The 16,179-nt window shown below is 42.8% G+C and overlaps 1 protein-coding gene across 1 annotated transcript in view; it reads right to left on the reverse strand.

Annotated features, from left to right (window-relative positions):
- The window catches only part of Has2 (hyaluronan synthase 2), a 26,638-nt gene extending 15,036 nt beyond the window's left edge, over positions 1–11,602 (reverse strand). The window contains exons 1-2 of the mRNA XM_021216584.2: positions 11,042–11,602; positions 392–1,018 (exon numbers count right to left, since the gene is read on the reverse strand). Of these exons, the coding sequence (XP_021072243.1) occupies positions 392–1,018 (627 nt within the window). The 5' untranslated portion in view covers positions 11,042–11,602. The remainder of the gene's footprint in view (positions 1–391; positions 1,019–11,041) is intronic.
- Positions 11,603–16,179: the final 4,577 nt, after the last annotated feature.

Raw genomic sequence — 16,179 nt, forward strand, 5'->3', positions numbered from 1 at the left:
TGTGTGTGTGTGTGTGTGTGTGTGTGTGTGTGTAAACAGTGTGGACAAGGATGTTGGGTTTTACTTGGCAGCACCTAGAGTGTCAGAGAAGAACTAAGGAAAACGGAGAGAACGAAAGGAGGGGTGTGTCCTGTCCAAATAATCCAGATTTCTAACCAATTGCATACACAAGGAAGCACTTTCATAGATGCTCTTAACAGTTTTACAAGGTTGGGGTTTTCCCCCCCCCGTCTTTCAAAATGTGCTTTTAACAGTCATGCTGTTTTCCAATGGGCTGAAAGAAGCACTGTGTTCAGAAGGGACAAGGATGGGCTATAGCATAGGACTGGAGAGATACAAAAGCTGCTTTATTTCAATGTATGTTTGCCCTGGCAGGCATTTTCAGACCTACCTGTACATAATCCACGCTCCGCCCCAGTGCTCTGAAGGCTGTGTACATGACTTCTCTCTTTCCACCCCATTTTTGCATGATGCAAATACTTTTGTTAGACAAGACCAATTGGGTTACATGCTGTGAACTCTCTCTATGGGACTCTTCTGTCTCCCCAGGTCCCTTTTCATGGAAGTTGTTCTTCCAGATGTAAGTAGCGGATTTGTCCCTGCCCATAACTTCGCTGAAGATGTCCATCATGTAAAGGTCATCATCTGAATTGCCATCGATGACCATCACAACTTTAATCCCAGGGTAGGTCAGCCTTTTCACAGATTGCAAGCATTTCCGTAAGTAGTCAGGGTCTTCTTGGTACGCAGCGATGCAGAGTGCTACAGTTTTGTTCAACTTAATAGGGGTTTCAAGGGACTTTTTCATTTTCCGGTGTTCCAAAAAGGCAAAGAGGCTTTGGATGATGAGGTGCGAGGCTAAAAAGGCACCGTACAGTCCAAATGAGAAGTAGTAATTATCTGTTTGGATAAACTGGTAGCCAACAATATAAGCAGCTGTGATTCCGAGGAGGAGAGACACTCCAAAAAGTGTAGTTCCGATTATTCTCAGGACACAGAGAAACCTCTCACAATGCATCTGAAATGTAATCAGAGATACTTGTGGTTAACCATTCTGGTCCCTTGCGTATCACGTGCAGATATCATGGGTCGCAGGAATAACTGTAGAAAGAATAATCCGGGGGTTACCCCCTTTAGCTTTATTCACTTTATATTCATTGTTTGATAATTTCACACACATAGTCAATGTGCTAGATCAATTGTGGCACCAACTTCCTCCTTTCCAACTTGTCCCATGCTGCCACCGTGACCCCTCCCAACTTTATGCAATTTTTTTTTCCCCTAATCCACGTCATCCACTTACTGCTGCCAATGTGTTCATGGCACCTACCAGGGGACGCACCACTGATGAAGACAATTCCCCAGCAGCCATCCATGGCACTAGCTCCCCAGCTAGGAACAGGACTTGCTGTGCCCCTCCCCCCCCCAACAGCATTCAGGAATTGTAGCACTTAGTTTCTCACTTAACTCATTATGCTGACACCAGGGCAGGTCTCTAAAGTCAGGATGCCCTGATAACACAGCTCACAGGACTATTTCAAGCCTCCTGTGAGTGGCTAGTGCTAATATGTGTCTCCATGCACTGAACACATACCTTGATACATTGTGTTTAGAGCCCTATGTCTAAGGCAGCTCTCTCTGTACATAGCCACAGTTAGGCATCATACTGATGCTGTCTAAATGCAAAGTAGTCTTTTTGCCTGCTCAATACTTTCTTCAGTCCCTAATTACTGATGAGTAACAAATCCACAGGAGACTCTGCTGAATTTCCCAACTATGACTTCATTTCATCTCTAACGCATGTCCCTAGGCTTACATCTTCTCTGCGCATCTGGATGAGGTTAGAGATTAGCAAGACTGAGTTCTGGGACTGGCTTATCAGTTAGTCCTGTGACCTTGCACGGATCATCTCACATCTAAGGTTTTTGTTTGTGTGTTTGTTTGGTTTTTTTTTTTTAAACACATATTGCCACTGTGTTTGCTCAATGGCAGTACACATTTTACAAATTCCCCTTTGACCTTAAGATTCTATACTCCTAGATGTCCTGTGTAAAGATATTTCAAAGCTCCTGTGTTCAGATGTCTGTTACTTCCACCCATAATTGTTACTTGTTACAGTTGTGAGGATCAGAAAAAATAACAGCATCATAGAACAAAATGCATATTATTAGAATAATGGAATTATTGGGTAAGAAATAACACCCCCTTGAATTCCAACAGTTGAAGTCCAATCTGAAGGAAAAGATCTAGCAGGTAAAACCTTAAGTCTGTTTTAGCTCCCAGTTCACCCCTAAATTCTGCATATATCCTAAATAAAGTTGGTTTGTGTGTGTATGTGCATATCTGTGTATCTGTGTGCACAAGTACATATGCACCTGATTGTGCATGAATGTGAAAACCAGATGACAACCTCCAAGGTCATATGCCTCCAGTGCACACCTTCCATCTATTTATTTATTTATTTATTGACAAGGTTTAACACTAGTTTGGAATTTGCCAAGCCATCAGGACAGTTAACCCCAAAGATCTGTGTTTATCTGTCTAAAAAAGGTTTTAAGTAATTTAAGGACTAGAGAGGCTTTTTTTTCCCTTTTTGTATTTTCCGAAGCATATCTAACTCTGAGCATTGGAATTTTGCTTCACAAACCTTTTTTCATTTTATTTTAACCCCCCTCTTGTAGAAATGAACTACCATATGACACATAATTGCTATAAATATAGTGTTCCTTTCTTCAGGTTTTCACATCCACTTTGGGAATTGGTCAGCTTTGCCTATCATTAATACATAATAATTTATGAAACTGAATGATTTTATTTTAAATGAAAAATTCAACAAATTTATCTCTATAAAATCTCATCTTTTATATGTTCCTTATAGTTTCCTAATTCTTATCAAACTGCAAATATGAATATTCCATAGGAATATGGTATCATCTTGGCCATTAACAACTGTGTGGTCATTTTCTGCATTCTATTGCACCTAATTATACTTAAATGGGTATTGCTACACTATTCAGAGATTTCTCTGGGTTGTTCCACCAGTAACATTACTCCTCTTTGTCTACAGACAATATAGCGCAGCTACGACATTAGGGGCTGTGGAAATTTAAGAAGTGCCTCTTCTAGTAGAAGAGAGAAAGATTTAAGAGAGAAGATAGTCTCCCTCCAATCTTCATCTTCCTCTGGTTTGAATATATTTCAGGAAAGTTCTGGGCAAATAGATCACCCCAAGATAAAAAGAGAGGTTTAGTTATTCATTAAATGTGGAACATAGTCATTCACTAATCAAGGTAGCTGCATGGAAACATTTAGTCAATAACTGACTTACTTAATTTTTAATTGATATATATATATATATATATATATATCATATATCATATATCATATATCGTATATATCGTATATATCGTATATATCGTATATATCGTATATATCGTATATATCGTATATATCGTATATATCGTATATATCGTATATATCGTATATATCATATATATCATATATATCATATATATCATATATATCATATATAGGAAGGAAATGCAGAGTAGGTCAGAGATCACTGCCTGTTATCTTTCTGCCTTGTAGAAACCACTTTCTTCTATTACATGGATATGATTATGCTCACCAGACTCTTCAAAACAACGCGGAGCTGAGGAGTGGAGTGGAGCAGTGTGGCAAGTGTTTCTAAAACCCAGAGTCACAACCCACTTTAAAGGGTCCACTGGCTGGGAAGCTGAGAAAGCACCCTGAACCAACTGCAGATGTGAGTGACACTTGAGCAGATACGCAGGACACCACAGTGCCAGGTGTGAGGATCTGATAAGAAGCGACCTCAGCCCAAAGGCAGAGTTAAGTCTGCTGGAAAAAGGCGAGCGGAGGAGTCTTCTGCGAGAGGTGAGCAGGGACACCATCCCTTGTTAATTAACACAGCTGACAGGATGCTGAACACTCCCAGAGGGCACATTAACCAATGCCTAAAGGTGCTGTAAGCACCAGACTTGGAGCTCGTCATTTCCAAGACATGAGTCATTCTCACAAGAGTGAAAAATTTCAAGGGGACCAAATCGTTTGCCAGGGAGAGGCTTAAGTGTGTGCTTAGCTTGTGCTCAAAGTCACCATCACTAGCGAAAGAACAGCCTGCCAGTCTTCCATTATTCACATTTTCCCTGCCTTTTATCAGCACACATGGATGTAGAGAGTGTGCACATAGCATCTGCTGGCCTCAGCTGGGGTGGGAACACCCTCTTACATCATAGGCGTCTACAGAATGTCCTTTTGAAGCCTGGGAAAGTTGCTAACAAACTGCAGAAATGCGGTTAGAACTGAACCTTTATATTCATGCTACAGCTCGGTACTGCCTGGGGAGGCACGCAGAGCGTCTCAAGAGCAGGCCAAAGGGCAAAAAGCACTTTGTGAAGCCTGTTTTGCCAAGCAGACGCATTGATCTCAGGGAGTGACACACAGGACGTGTGTGTGTGTGTGTGTGTGTGTGTGTGTGTGTGTGTGTATGTGTGTGTGTCTGTGTGTTTCTGTCTGTCTTTCTGTGTGAGTAGTGTGTTTAACTGTGTGTGTAGTGTGTGTATGTGTATCTGTGTGTGTGTGTGTGTAGTGTGTGTGTAGTGTGTGTGTGTAGTATGTGTTTAACTGTGTGTGTAGTGTGTTTGTGTATATATATATCTGTCTGTGTGTATGTGTGGTGTGTGTAGTGTGTGTGTATGTATCTGTCTATGTTGGGGGGGTGTAGGTGTGTGTGTAGTGTGTGTGTATCTGTCTGTGTGTGTAGTGTGTGTGTATGTGTATCTGTCTGTGTGTGTGTAGTGGTGTGTAGTGTGTGTATGTAGTGTGCGTGTATCTGTCTGTGTGAGTGTGTGTGTGTGTTTGTGTGTGTGTGTGTGTGGTTTAATCACTCTGGGCAGTTTCATAGATGTGGGTACCATATGTGAAAAACTTCCTGAGACAGTCCTTAATTCAAACACTCTGTTACACGAAACTACTTTCCTACTACAAGAAGACTATGTCTATGTAGCTTCTCCATTCAGTTAGAGAAGCTGGGTTATTTCAGTCCTAGATCCTAAGATGATTTAGAAATTTACATTCTGCATATATTAAAAATGTCCTACATCAACATTATCATCCCATTTGTAGTGGCTGCTAACATTTATTTATCATTTATTGGTCTCAAGAGGTAGAGAAAGGCTTTTGCTTCATTTTAAGGCATAATATTTTCATCTCAGTGTCTATAGGTGGCAAGCATAGTATTAATCACACACTGCAATACACATTTATGGCAAAGAAACACAAAACACACTGAAAGCACTGAAGTGGCCTGCCCAAAAATCACAAACTACATAATGTCCTAAATTCAGATAGCATTAGCTGAGAAATTTTGAATCCTTATGAGAAATTAGACTGAAGTCTCTTGTTTCTAGCTAAAACAAACAAACCAAAACTGTGTAGCATGAAGAAAGAAGGGAAGAACTTTCAGATATGTTCTTGTAACTATGGTGTGTAGAGAATGATTGTGGAGCCAGATAGATGGCCAGCAGTATTCCAAACCTCCTGGGCTTCTGTACTGTTCCATTTGCGTGCAGCCAGAAGAGATGGAAAAGAGTGTTGCTTCCCAATAAGCTACTGACCCATCTATGCAAGTGCAATTTTATTGGTAGCATCTGAAATCCCACCTTGCCCTGAGAAAGACACTACTGTTCCTAGTGCTGCCACCTGTGGATAGGGACAAAGCTCTGCTGGTAGCCCATCTCCTACACATGAGACCCTGGGTCAGTAAGCATCAGACAGAGCCCTTTTCTCACCCTTGACCTTTCATGTCATCAAGACAGGAAGCTATTGATGCTCTCCTTGTCTCAGGGCCCTGTTGAGAACAGAGTGCTCTTAGATTTCATATAGCACTCCTCTACGTTTGATCTGGGGAGCTCAAGTTCACTCAGATTTGTTGCATGAGCATCTGGAAAAAGCAACTGAGATTAGGTCAGAGGGGGATCTTCCCAGTGTTTACAGTTTAATGACTATGAGGAGTCCCAGACCAGCTCTAGAAGACTTCAGGGCAGTAAAGATAATAAAGACAGAAGATATGCATGATCCCCAAGAGCAATTATAAGTTGCAATCTGAACAAGTTTATGAGTACAGGGGTCATGTTTGGGGTCTGAGGGATAAGAAGATCATCTTTTACACACTGAAAGGCTGTCCCCTGAGACTCTCTTCTGTTCACTAATCTTCACACAGCTTTGTCATTTGGCTCTAATGACTTGTGGTTGTATGTGTGCGTGTATGTTGACTCTTCATCTGGGGAGATTATGAGGCCTTGGCCAGATTAGTAAAAGTTTTGACATAAGATGTACTTATGTTCAAACCCAGCCTTGTCATTCATTCCAGGGAATGTGGCCTAAGGAAAGAAAGTGAGTTGAGACTGAATCTCAGTTCCTCCTTCTAATCATTGTGTAACCTTGAATAAGGTGCATACGATAAGCTACCTTCAGTTTCTTAAACTATGGGATGGTGCTAGCATATGGAGTCACAAAAAGAAAAAAAAATGATAGTGAGATTGACAAAAAGGACTTTGAAAGAAATAACTATTGATAAGATCTTAGTAATGTTAATTTCTTGAAATGCATGTTTACTTGAAATATGGCATATATTTAAAAATGTTTCTTGTTGTCATTATTGTTGATACAAGGCAATATTTCGTACAAATAAGGAACAATAATTTGTAAACTTCTGCTTCCTTCCCTCCTTACTACATTTTCAAATCCATTAAAGACTCTAAGTTGTGACCAATACGTAATCACATCAAGGCACAGAGATGGCAGGAGTCACTTGAAGGAAATTTCATTAATGAAATCACTGCTCCAAACTCTATCGATATATAAAACCAGTATTGGAACATAAACTTTCTTTACCATAAGTTCATTGGAATATTTTATAAGTGCTTCATTTTTGATCCTATAGGCCTTCTATGCTATGCAAATCTTCAGAACTGGGAAATTGATGCAGGCATGAGACATCAGCAAAGATAATGGCCACTTTCATCTTCTTAATAAAAGGTATCTCACACGGGGAAACTCTCTACCAGCTAGTCATGAACAAAGAACAGATAGTGAATAAAAGGTGGAAATGTAGTGCTGAATTATTGCTGAAGATTCAATTGACCTAAAGACATATGAAATCCACTGGCATGTTGCTGATCACACCAGCGTTTCCTGATACAAGCTACAACTAACAACTAACATAGCACAAGATTTTAATGTGTAACAAAGCTTGGGCTAGCAGTCACTGAGTTACAGAGTTAAAGTCCTCCTTCCCCATGATGGGCATTACATGGTTTCCTTCTGTTAGTTTTGGGGACTAGAAGTCTGAGCTAGAGGTTGAAGACCATAGGAAGACATGTCTTCACATTAGAGCATATCAATGCTATTTTCTTACAGTGACCTGCGCTCTTTCTTCACCTGCCTTCGTAGTTGCCTTGCTGTTTCTAGCTTCATCTAGGTTTCCCTATCAAAGACTCTGGAGCCAACTAGGCAGGATTCGAATACAAAGCCTTTTAACAACCCTGTCACACTAATGTTTCTTGGGGTTTCAAATATCTCTCAGTTGCACCATCCCTTTTAATCGTGTGCTTCTACGACATCAGTCTTCCAGCCACTAGTGGCTTCTGGGCTTCACCCTCCTGCAGTGTTCACGGTGGAAGAGGAAGTCACAATGAGTTGACATGGGATCTTCTTTTTTGACTTGGGCTTAGAAACTTACTCTTTAGGTTAAAATGTTACACGATAAAACTGCACACAAATGTCCAGGCTCCGTGAAATAATGCGAAGCTATATGTAACAAGTTCATACTTATTCTATGTAAGTTCTGGTGACCAGAGAAAATGACTACAGACAAGTTACGGTAACTTGTGGCGATGGGTTTTCCATATAGGAAGCTCTAAGCCCCATTCAGCTCATACAGCAGCCTCCAGGAGCTCTATCCCCATCCTCACAGCTTCTAGGAGAACACAACCTAGGTGTCCATGGCTGAAAAGAACTCAGAAAAGACACAGAGCTCATGCGTTAGCCCCTCGTTATATTAACTTGTGGACTACATATCATGCGAGATGCAGGGAGTTAATAATACACAACTTCCCAGCATCCATTCATTCTCAGATTCAAAATTATATTTGTAAAAGAAATCCCCAAAGGGAATCTCCACTTTAAATCCAAGATACAGACTTAATCCACAGTGCCAAAAAAAAAAAAAAAAATCTTGGTTGGTACAGAGAACACAAAAGGGAAGGTAATTATGAAACAGCGCTGTGAAGTTACATCCTACAGAGTCAACAACAAGGAGTCCGGCAAGCTAGCTTACTTTCTAGTAACTATTATCTCTTAGTCACCCATTGGGCAACTCCTCTTTTCCTGGACAACAATAGCTGACTGTATATTGTATTTACCTTCTGGAGAGTGATATTCAAATTTGAGGCTAATCACTAATCTGTTACACATTTGGACTTTATATGCTGATGACTTTATTTGATAAAGTTTGGATTAAGCATTAGCTCTAACAGAAGCAATCTAGGTACAATGTATCTAATCAATACATTTACAGTGCATGCCTCAAGTCAGCTAACTCTGGTAATGTGTATGGGAATGGGGCAGGGAAAGATGATATTCCAGATACAAGGCTTTAATTCAGAACCTCCACAAAGGACTTGGGTTTGTCTGGAATTGCAAACATGTGACGCATAACATATATACCACTTATGTCTCTAAATTTTCACTGAAAATTAAAATTAAATTAAAATTTAAAAAAACCTTTCCACCTACTAGGAACACCTTTGGAAAAAATTATTAGTATTCAAAAAAACACGATCTCATTTGAATTACTAATCTTACCTAGGAAGATGTAAACATTAAGTTTATGAATGAGTCATTTTGCATAGGCTGCACGACAAAAGACAAAGATTTAAAGTTTGGGTTCTTTTCAACCCAATTATTTTTTGCAAAATGTAAAATGTCATCCATAAATAGGCTCCTGGGCTTGGATATGTGTTTTAGCTCATTCCACGGAAATACACCCTTCAATTAAAAACAAACAAACAAAAAACCTGTATATTCTCAGGTCAAATATGTATTGACCATTCAAATATTTATTCTTAAAAGAACCTATTAAAAATGCATCACACCTAGATTTAATACCTCCAAAGGTACACTGCCTTACCCCTCTCTTCAGGGAGAATCCCAGGCTAAGCCTTGAAATCTACAATGGCCTGGGAAGCTGGTCTCCCCCACTTCAAGGAAGCCCATCTACTGTTTGCTTTACACTAAGCAGACCATGAGTGAGTGTATAAACTCTGGACTCTGGCTGGGGGGGAGGAGGGGGAGCTTCCTAACCAATCAGAGCCTCCAAATCTATTGCATCACACACCCCTCCCAGGGTGTGACATCAAATGCAATCCCAGCCCAGCCACGTGGGTTGAAGGAGTGTGTAGCGTTTCTGTGCAGCTGCTACGGAGACTCATTTGGCAGTAAAGGGTCCCAAGAGGTAGTGAAGTGAAATGGGCGGGGCGGGGCCTCCTGGGCTTCTACAAGTCCCAAGCCAGGACGCGGTTGTTGCAGCTGGCTATCTAGTGGCAAGGAAGGGTATCCGAGTCAGAATACTGTGCCCGGGAGTTTGGGGGATATCCAGAGCGGTGCTGGTGGGAAACGGCACCTACGACTATGTAATGAGACCTGGGTCTTAGAAGCCTTCGTTCTCAGACACCGCCTATGCTTCCAGCCCTTCTTCCAAGTCTTAATGGTCCTTTCAGAGCTGTTTCCCCTGGGCTGCCTTTCTTGGGCCAGAGGAAGCCGCCTCTGTCGCCACGAAGTTCTCACCCTTACACAGACCCTCCTTTCAGACCCGCCCTCTGGTTCACCGGGACCGATTTCTAAGCCCTGGCTCACTCTGGGCGGGAACCACCGTGACGAATTCGGCCCAAGGTGTTGATTATCCCGTGTCTGGCTCGCCTCCCACCTCTTCCCAGGCTCCCAGGGCCCCTCGACCCCACATCGGGCAAGGGGTTAGAGACAGAGTCCCCAAATCCCCCCCACACAACAGCGTCTCCAGCTGCAACGGAGGAAAGAAGCGCCAGCGTGCTCCGTGCCACGTCGGATTTGGCTCGGGACTCGGTGCAGCTGCGGGAGCGCAGCGCTGTCCGCTCGCACGCCCTGCCCATGGGCTGCGGGCCGGCCGGCCAGCGCAAGGAGAGATGCGCGCTCTCCTCTCTCCTCCAGCAGCGAATGCCTGCGTGAGGGACCCCCCTTGCCCCCAGAAAGGCTTTCTCGGGGTGGCTGTGCCCGGATGCTCGCTGCCTGACACTCTAATGGAGTTTGGAAACTGCAAAGGAGTGGAGGCCGGGGAAGGAGGGGGGGGGGGAGTGGCTGAACCAGGATGGTAGCGCGAGGAGGTGGCGCAGGACTTTCCTTCCTTGGGGTCTCTTCCAACCTAACGTAGCTGGAAACCCGGGTCGTTTAACCCTTTCAGTGCAAGCCAAAATTGAGCTTTTTTTGTTTGTGTCCCCCACCCCCACCCCCCGCACAGAACTGTGCCAAGGTGTCCAGCCCACATACTGGTGGGGCGTGGGGGAGAAAGAAGGGAAGGGTAGGAAGGTAAGGACAGTTGTGGGATGAATTTTCCGTACACAGTGGAAATCCTTGTTTTCTAACTCCGGAGCCCCTTTGACGCTCGGGAAGATGCCCAGTGGAAAAGTACACCCCGGGACAATCAGCTTTCCTTGGCCACGCAAGTTACCTGTGCGCCCAGAGAGGCAGCGGATTTCACCGGATGATTAAAACTCAGGGTATGCTGCGAGACTTGATAGTGATTGGCAATATTCCCTCATGGGTAGTTTGTTGCGGGGTGGGGAGGGGGGTTGGGGGACACTTCAGACCTCAAATGTTTCTATAGAAACTAGGTATTTTTTTAAAGCTCTGTTGATAATTTCTTCTCTGTCCCCAATCTATCTAGTGCATTCCAAGTTCGCCCAAACGCATCTGTATAACGTACCTTGTTCAGCTCCTGCTCATAGACTCGTCCTCCGCCTGTCTGTGTGGTCCCGGAGGGTCGTGGAAGGAAGTTTCCAAAATTGAGGTAATAAGAAATCAGATGAATTTGAGACGACCGGCCAAAAAAAATAAGAAATTTAAAAACAACATTTAAAAAAGAAAAGATGGGGGATCCTTAAATGCTTGGTTCTCCCCCTCTTTGAGAAGAAATTGCACTAATATTCTCTTTTATTATTTCCGTTGAACTTAAGTCTTCTAATTCTTTTTGTTAAATGTGCTTTAAAAATAAATTAACTTTTTCCCCTGTTTTGCTATTTGCTCCAATCCCCTTCCCTCCGACGACGCAAAATCTCTTTTTTCACATCAACCTACAAGCCGGGTCAAGACTCAGCAGAGTCTAGCACGAGCAGAATGAAGAAGTCTTTGGCTGGTTCAAGTCCCCCGTTCAATGGGCTGCTCGAAGCCAGGACTGGGTAATTCTTTCCAGACGCCTTGACTTCTCCTTCTTCGCTGTGGTTGCCTTTCTGCCTCCTCCAACTTAAGGGGGTCTTAACAAGTGAGCCGGTGGGTGTTTTAATAGGACGGAGGAGGGAGTGGGGGTGAGGGGAGTGGAGGAGGGAGGTGTAGACTGGGGAACCCGGAGGGGAGGGACTGGGCGGGGTGGGAGGCGGGGAGGAGTGGGGGGAAGAGAGAGAAATTGGCCATTCAAAGCCCTCTCAGAACTAGAGGCCGCTTCTAAACTCCAATGAATTCAATTAACTTGATTGTTAACGTGTGCTGAGAAACGCGGAGCGCAGATGCTGACCACCGCCTGATACCTCTCCTCAGGCTGTGGCAGCGGAGCGGGGAGCCCTGCTCGGCAAATACTGCTGAAGTCTGTGTGCGTTACAAGGATTCCCTCGACTTGATAAACTCCCCGTTGCTTATAAATGAATTTTAAGGCCAACCGGTTCTCTTAGGCTAAGTCACTGCTCTGGGCGAGATACTGGCTCTGTGTGTGTGTGTGTGTGTGTGTGTGTGTGTGTGTGTGTGTGTGTGTGTATGTGTGTGTACGTCCGCGCTACCTGGTTTGCTCCACAAACCGCCTAGGACGCTAAAAAGAGCGACTAGTCTGCCATTTGTTAACCCTTTCTTCCTCCCAACTCTAAACTTTCTAAGCAAAAGGCAAATGTCAACGTCTCTCCCCTGCAGTTTTCGCTGTGGGTGGGCCGAACACTGAAATGAGGAAAAAAATTTTTAATTTCTTTATTTTTTTCCTCATGATTCCCAGACATGAAAACATGCAAAAGATTTTCGAAAGGAAGTTTATAATAATGATGATAGCAATAAACCTGAGAATGTGTACGGAAGCAGTCATCTCGTAAGACATCTGAAATTACTTTTGCTTCTTGAAAGCCTTTTATTTAATGTTTCCAAAATACCATTTTAAAATTTCAATGACGCCAAGACTGGACAGTTTGCTTTCTCGGTTATTTTTTTCAACCTAACGGCATCCGCGCCCTTTTCCCTTGATCCTTGCGGTCCCCGCCCCTGCCCCCACCCAAAGCAAAAGGTAAAAGGAAAAAAAATCAATGAAGTACAATGGACACTAGGTGGCGCTGTTTAGGAAAAAATGAAAGCGGATTTACGCAGTAAGGCTAAAACTGAAATCTGCTAAAACCTTACTTGCCTTTTACTTCCTTTTCTGTTCTTCCCCACCCCTCCTCTCCTTTCTTTTATTTCCCTTCTTCGTGCTCTTGGTGTGGACTTCGTTAGAGTTCTACCGCATCTTGATGCTGTCTGGGTTATGTCTGGGTTATGTACGACTATAAATTTGGGCAATAGTTAAAGGTCAGAGACAAAAAGAGAAAAGTGGAATAAACCGCGAGTGAGGCTCGCAACAGGTCAGGCAGGTGTGGAGTTGAGGGTTGTGAATAGGGATGCAGAGTGTGACTGCAACTCCCAGTTGTCAGCCGACCCATCCGCCCCGGCCCACCCCCAGCTGGATCAGCAAAGCCAGTCCTCCCCACCCCCACCCTCACCTCCCCCCACAAACACACAGCCATTTCACCTCTGGGAGCCATCACTTTGGTGGCCGACTTCATGCCACTCTAGGGAGACTTCCTCATTTCCCCCCACAACTCTCTTGACTCTAGTCTTTGAACTCCCGCTTGAGGTGATAGGACTGTTGCAAAGACTGACTTAAATTTCAGAGCGCAATTTCATCACACTTAATCAGACCTGAGCTTCCTGATTTTTCAGGGTCTGGGAAGTGGTAAATTATTATTTTAAGGTATTACTCAACTTCTACGCCATGACTTATCATGTAAATTAAACTGAGTTGGGAGAAATTGTGGGATGCCAAGTCTCTACCTGTAAACTCCCCAGTGGCCTCATAGCTCTCATTTCTCTTATCTATGCCTAAATGCCTAAATGCCCACAAGCAAAGTTACTCTAACAGTTGCTAAGTAGTGTTAAACCGTCCTTAGGCTAATAGTTCAAGCAGCCAAACACCTAGTAAAACTGAGTTTCTTTATTAAAGAAAAACACGTTTGTTGTTTCTCCCTTGTAATTCATAAGCCATAAAAAAAAGTTGCATGCCCCCCCCCAGCTGTAGGCAAGTATAAACTTTCATTCTACATCTGTGCACTTCCCCGTCCTAACAGAGGCAAGAAAGAAAATACTAGCATAATTTAAAGCTAGAAGTTAAAGTTCCCTATAAGCAAAGAGGTATCCACAATTCAAGCCTTACATTCAGATCACACCTTTGATATTTATTGTCTGTGGGATTGGAAAAGCACTTCAGTTTTCTGGAAATAGTTGCTAGTGGAGAAAAAAAAATCAAAGAAAAGGAACATTTATCGTTTATGCATTCATATTCTCTGTCTGTCTGTCTCTGTCTCTATCTCTATCTCTCTCTTCCTTCCTCTCTCTCTTTCCACCAAGAGTCTAAAGCAGGAAGATCATGAATTCAAGCCAGCCTGGGTACTATCTATCTTATAAATAGATAGATAGATAGATAGATAGATAGATAGATAGATAGATAGATAAACTTTTAAAAATATTTATAATATCACATGTTGATACTGAAATTTATTGGTGTGCTGGGTTATGCTGATGTCCAAATTATTAAACTATTAAAAACACAATTAATCATTAGCATTATGTCCAGGCTCGCCCACTAACGCATTTCAATACTGGAGCCTTTCCTACACATCTTGAGGAATGCAAATTTCTCACATGAGAATTTTCTCCTGGACGCTTCATGTTTCTAGCAGCAGCAGCAGCAGCAGCAGCAGCAGATGCTGTCCGTTGCTGACACTGTGCAGGCAGGTTTGCTTCGTAGGGGAAAAACTCATGAAGCTGAGCATTTTTTTTTTTTTTTAAGATTTATTTACTTATTATATGTAAGTGCACTGTAGCTGTGTTCAGGCACACCACAAGAGTGCGTCAGATCTCATCGTGGATGGTTGTGAGCCATCATGTGGCTGCTGGGATTTGAACTCATGAGCTTCAGAAGAACAGTCGGAGCTCTTAACCACTGAGCCATCTCTCCAGCCTGAAGCTGAGCATTATTAGTGCACAGCCATCATCCCAACACTTAGAAGAATGAGGCAGCAAGATCTTGAGTTAAAGACCAATCTGGTCTACAGAGTGATACCCCCTACCTTAGTACTTAAAAGAATCAATGAGAAAAATGAACTGTTAGGAGGCTCCTCGTTCGAGTAAAAAAAAAAAAAAACAAAAAAAGTTCCAGGAGCTACATATCCATTACAGAAAACAAACACATGGAACCCTTTCTACCTAGCAACCACGTAATTAAGTGCACAGCAGAAGGCTTCTCCCTGCGCATCCCACATCTTCACATAGATTCTGAAAAGCCAGTAAAGTCAAGGGTTAAAATTTGCTCAGCAATTCCCACCACTTTCTCAAATGAAAGGGTCCTTTGCTCATGAGTGTGTCAGGGGGTCACTTCAGTGCAATGATGGTTTTTCTTCCTGAACATCTGGCAGGTTACCATGACTTTCTGTGTTGAGGCAACGAGGAAGATAAAAATAATGTGTTAGAATCATTATAAGTACGTTTGAGAGTCTTGAAGAGTCTTGGGTTCCTGCAAGGATTGAAAAAAAATATACTATATTATGTGATATATAGTAAATGCTGTAGTATGTGACTTTGTGCTCTTCTTGTTCATTTTACTTGCCGATAGATATGAGAAGGTGAACTAGCAACAGAGATGTCCATAGGGAATGCTTAATGCTCGTTATGACAAAAAGACCCAGAGACTACCGCAAATATTAGAAAACTTTTGGCTCACTGCATGAGATTGAACATGTTTCCAATGACATTAATGAAGCAGAGAGTAGAGTTCAGAGTGGAGCCCAGAAGGCTTTGCCCATCCTTAAAAATTAACATGTGTAAAACAGATGTATTAAACAATTGACAGCCGGGCAATGGTGGCACACTTGGGAGGCAGAGGCAGGCAGATTTCTGAGTTCTGGCTGTCCTGGAATTCACTCTGTAGACCAGGCTGGCTTCAAACTCAGAAATCTGCTTTCCTCTGCCTCCCAAGTGCTGGGATTAAAGGTGTGTGCCACCACTGCCTAGCTTATTTTATTTTTTTATTATTTACATTTATTGTGTGTGTTTTAGTGGTGTGTGTGGTGTGTGTGTGTGTTGTCCATGGAAGCCAGAAGAGGTTGTTACTGACAGTTGTAATCTGACATTTGGGCATTGGATATTGAACCCATGTCCTCTGTAAGAGCAAAAGGTGAGCTCAACAACTCAGCCATCTCTCCAGCCTTTGGTCAACTATTTTAAATGGAAAACAAATCCTTGTGTCTGGCATAGGATCTTGGCATGCTACTTTAATTACAGGGTAGTTATATGATGACTTAATTTTTATATTATTACTTAATTTTCAAGAATGATCTCCCGCTTCATTTATGTTTCTGATTAGACATTCCCTTATGTAGCACAGATGACATCTTATTCACTGTAGCCGCCTGCCGCCACACTAACTGGGTTCCTGAGTGGGAGGCAGGAGCTGTATGGGAGAAAATGGCGAGAGAAATAATGGATGCGGAGCCATGATTTTCTGTTCAAGGCTTCTTAAATTTTGCTAAGAGTCTGTGCTTATAAAGAGGGGGGGAGGCCCAT

Source organism: Mus pahari, chromosome 17, assembly GCF_900095145.1.
Source record: "Mus pahari chromosome 17, PAHARI_EIJ_v1.1, whole genome shotgun sequence".
NCBI lineage: Eukaryota > Metazoa > Chordata > Mammalia > Rodentia > Muridae > Mus > Mus pahari.